Raw genomic sequence first — 3,975 nt, forward strand, 5'->3', positions numbered from 1 at the left:
GATCTTTCGGCGACGGCAACCACCACCACCACCACGAATTATACATGTGTAAGTTATAACTTACACATGTGTATCAGATCCAGTTAGATTTCCTACTGTTCCAGTTTTTGTCCCTCAGAGTCATGCATCTACTACTGTAGTCCCATATAATCATTCAAGTACGTAGGCTACCACAGATCAATATTTTATTTTTACTCCTCCTGCACCTGTTGTTGAGAATTGGAACCACTATGATGCACTTTCCCAGATTAACACTGATGAGGTTAGTATTACCTTAGTGAAGCCTATTATTACTGATGATGATATAGAGGATGTTTCTAATAGCGATGAAGTTGAATCTGATGAAGGTGAAAATGCTTAGTTCATGAATATCCTTGGTTCATAATGATTGAGTACTAGCTTTGTTTTACGTTTTCTTGCTTAGATTCCTAGTTTGATTGTTGTTGGGTGATATGGGCTTGTCCAGTCATTCACTTGATTCATTTCCTGCATCACGGATCCTCTTTATCATTTTTGGGGTACCCGTGAGAGATTTTACTATGTAAATGTTTTATTCAACTGGGATTCTGCTATGTTGTCTGTTCTTATCTGGGATTAATACAAGTTAACAGGGGTAACGACCTTTTACCGAAAAAAACTTAAACATGTGTAAGTTACAAATTACATATTTGTAAAGTTTCATGTCCCTAATGGTCCCTAATTTAAGATGTTCATAAATTAACCCACCCCTATCTCTGGTGCACCTATATTTATATTTATAAACTTTATATTTTTTCAAATTTGCCAATAAAGAATATCATGTAAGATTAATTTAAATTTAAATAAAGATTTTTAATTTAAAAATTAACAAATAAACAAAAATTTTACATGTAAGTTGAATAAACGTGTCATATAAATTTTTTTATATTCTCTTTTGGTTAAATATAAAGATAAAATTCTTTTCCAAAACCAATTATATACTCGCAATTGTTTCTTACATTTACCAAAGTGTGACATGGTCTCAAGTCCATTATACCACATCGATCGACACTTGAAATGTGTTATGTTTTTGTTATCTTATTGATTTTCTCTTTCAAAAAACTCATGGTAAAAGGGAGACATAAATGTAGGATGGAAACAGAAAGAGGCACTATTGTCCAACAAAAACTACTCGTCAAAGAAATCAATATAGAATATGTGGTTGCTTTTTATCCTTGCGTATAAATTTCGTTGCATACCTTTCTTCTTTTGACCAAGTCAATACTCAATATGAAGATGGTTTTCTATACATGACCTAACTCTTTAAATTCACAATCATATTTTTTCTTCATTAATTCATCAACCTCAACCAAAAAAAAAAAAGAAAAATAATGCTCATACTCAACATAAAACTCCTTATATGGACTTCTTTTATGTTCATATATCTAGTCAATACAACCACCTTGGCTCAACCCGAATTCGTTTCCTACTTCTGTGACGATGCCTTTAACTATACCGTGAACAGCACGTATAGAAGGAATCTAGACACGGCCCTTTCCGGCCTACCAAGAACCAACTCCGGTTTTGGTTTCTTCAATGAGTACACGGGCGAAGGAATTGATAGAGTCAACGCGGTTGTTCTTTGTCATGGTGACGTCAATCCAGATGTATGTCGGAGTTGTCTAAATGACTCTGTAGCTAAGTTACGTAGTATTTGCCCCAAACAAAAGACAGCAATAGGCTACTACGACTATTGCATATTGCAATACTCCAACCAAACTATATTGCAACAATCTAAATTCAGGTTTTATGTGTATTTAGCTAACCCTCAAAATGCTAGTGATATTAGTCAATTCAATGAAGCTCTGAGACCATTACTAGCTGGCTTGAGACAGAAGGCTGCAGATGGTGATCCGCTACTGAAATTTGCCACTGGGAACAGGAGCGATTTATCGGATTTCTCGACTATAAATGCACTTGTTCAGTGTAGTCCTGACTTGTCCGAGTTTGATTGTAATTCTTGCTTAGAAGATTCAATAAATAGGATACCACAGTTTTTTAACGGGAGAATTGGTGGGAGAATTCTTAAACCCATGTGTAATTTAAGGTATGAGACATATGAGTTTTTTAATGAGACTACTGACATAGTCTCATCACCACCAGTATTGCAACCATCACCACCAGGTACGCTATTAATTATATGTTCCGTTAACCTTCTATTTAATGGTATATTAATACAATTATTATGAAGAGAGGAGTGTATATGAAACGAAGCGAGGAGTGCATCTGAATCGCCCAAAACTATTTGAACAAAAATATATAACAAGTTAGAATAAATTTTATAGGGTCATTTTTCGTGAAGAATTCAAATTTTCCAATTCAAGAAAATACTTTAGACTCTTCTTAAAATGATGTAACAGAACTAGTATGTAAGTTTGAGGACCCGAAAAGGTCAAATGAAGGCTCGAGAAAAGTGAGCGTTGAAGATAGAGGAGCGCAGCCATTGAAGTCTATAAGAGTCGCGCTCCGCGACACAACGCTCTGTGATGCAAAGGTCGCGCTCCCTGTTGCACTCCAAGAACACTTTTTTTGACGTATTTCAACATTTTGACTCAAATTATGAACTTTTCAAAACACTTAACCATTTATACAAGTTAAAAACATGTGACTAAAGACTTTAAAGCTTTCATTTGACCAAAGTTACAACAAAAGGAAAACTATGTCCAACATTACCAAAACCTTTCAAAGCTAAAGATTCATAGTTTGCAAGTTTCGCAACCATGTCACAATAAAGCATTCAAAATACAAACTTGGGCTACGTGGAGCACCTGAACCATCGAGATCTTCTAACCATCACAACTATTGCACAATAGTATGAAAGTTCTTACCCAAAAGCTTTACACAAGTCACTTCTATGTAGTCATCTCTTTACCTCACCTACTACCTTCTCCTATTAAAAAAAGAAAGAAAGTAAACATTAGCAAAATGCTTAGGAAATGCATACAGATATAATCATACACAAGTTAACAAAATCAACAAAATCCTACATATATCAACAAAATCCTACATATAGCCTATAACATGTATATACCATGTTGTCTCTTGCATACAAATCACAACACAAGTTATATGGATCCATACGCAATGCTTGTAGTACTTTACCCACGTAACTGGTAGGAAATTACACACCAACTAGTCTCAAAATGCTTTTGGAATATATTTATATCGTGACGACCCAAAGCATCTACTGTGCCTTGGTGAAAAATATGCAAAATGCTTAGGTAGGGATTGAATGACGTTAAAGTTGTGTATATCATTAACAATACAGAGAAATATCTCCTTGCGTGTTCGAAATCTTCTTTGGAACATGTCGGGTGGGTAAGTGATTTCAGGCGTAAAGTAATAATCATACAAAAGTTTAGTGGCACCAACATGATCTCGGTAGATCACCCTTCTTGTTAACTTCGCTCTTGAACCGGAAGCTTCTTGACTCTCTATTTCTTCTTCATCAAAAACAATGGCAAGACATGCGCTAACAGCGTGGGGGATTGAAAACAGCATTCACCTGCTCAACAACCCTTCGTATTGGTTCGTAATCATAACTTGCTGATGATGAAATTGATAAACTTGACATCTATTTGTGTTGTTTGTATGAAGTGGTATGAAAATGTATGAAAGTAATAAAGTAGATTGTTGTGAGTTGAAATGGTTGTGTTTAAGGTGTTAAATATAGGAGCGAAAATTTAAAAAAAGAAACTACAAAGTAGCCGTTGCATTTGAAATGGGGGGAGATTATTAATTTTTTTTTATTATTATTAAAATAGCAAAACGGTCACATTTGGGCACCACACACAGACGCAGCATCCATTTCTGGTACAAATCAGTCTGACGTCAACTGAAGACGCACTCGTGGTTATAGCGCCGGACGCCGGTTACGTGTCTGACGTGCGTCCGAAGATGCTATAAGGAGCGACCTAAGCGTGTAACACATATAAAATTACTTGATTACTTTCATTT

At 35.4% G+C, this 3,975-nt stretch overlaps 1 protein-coding gene across 1 annotated transcript; it reads left to right on the forward strand.

Annotated features, from left to right (window-relative positions):
* The first annotated feature begins 1,335 nt into the window (after nt 1-1,335).
* On the forward strand, nt 1,336-2,447 carry LOC122596529 (cysteine-rich receptor-like protein kinase 25). The gene has a single exon (XM_043769127.1). It carries the CDS (start codon nt 1,350-1,352, stop codon nt 2,205-2,207), a length of 858 nt encoding a protein of 285 aa, XP_043625062.1. The 5' UTR covers nt 1,336-1,349; the 3' UTR covers nt 2,208-2,447.
* The last annotated feature ends 1,528 nt before the right edge of the window (nt 2,448-3,975 follow it).

The sequence above is a fragment of the Erigeron canadensis genome, chromosome 4 (assembly GCF_010389155.1).
Source record: "Erigeron canadensis isolate Cc75 chromosome 4, C_canadensis_v1, whole genome shotgun sequence".
NCBI classification, from domain to species: domain Eukaryota; kingdom Viridiplantae; phylum Streptophyta; class Magnoliopsida; order Asterales; family Asteraceae; genus Erigeron; species Erigeron canadensis.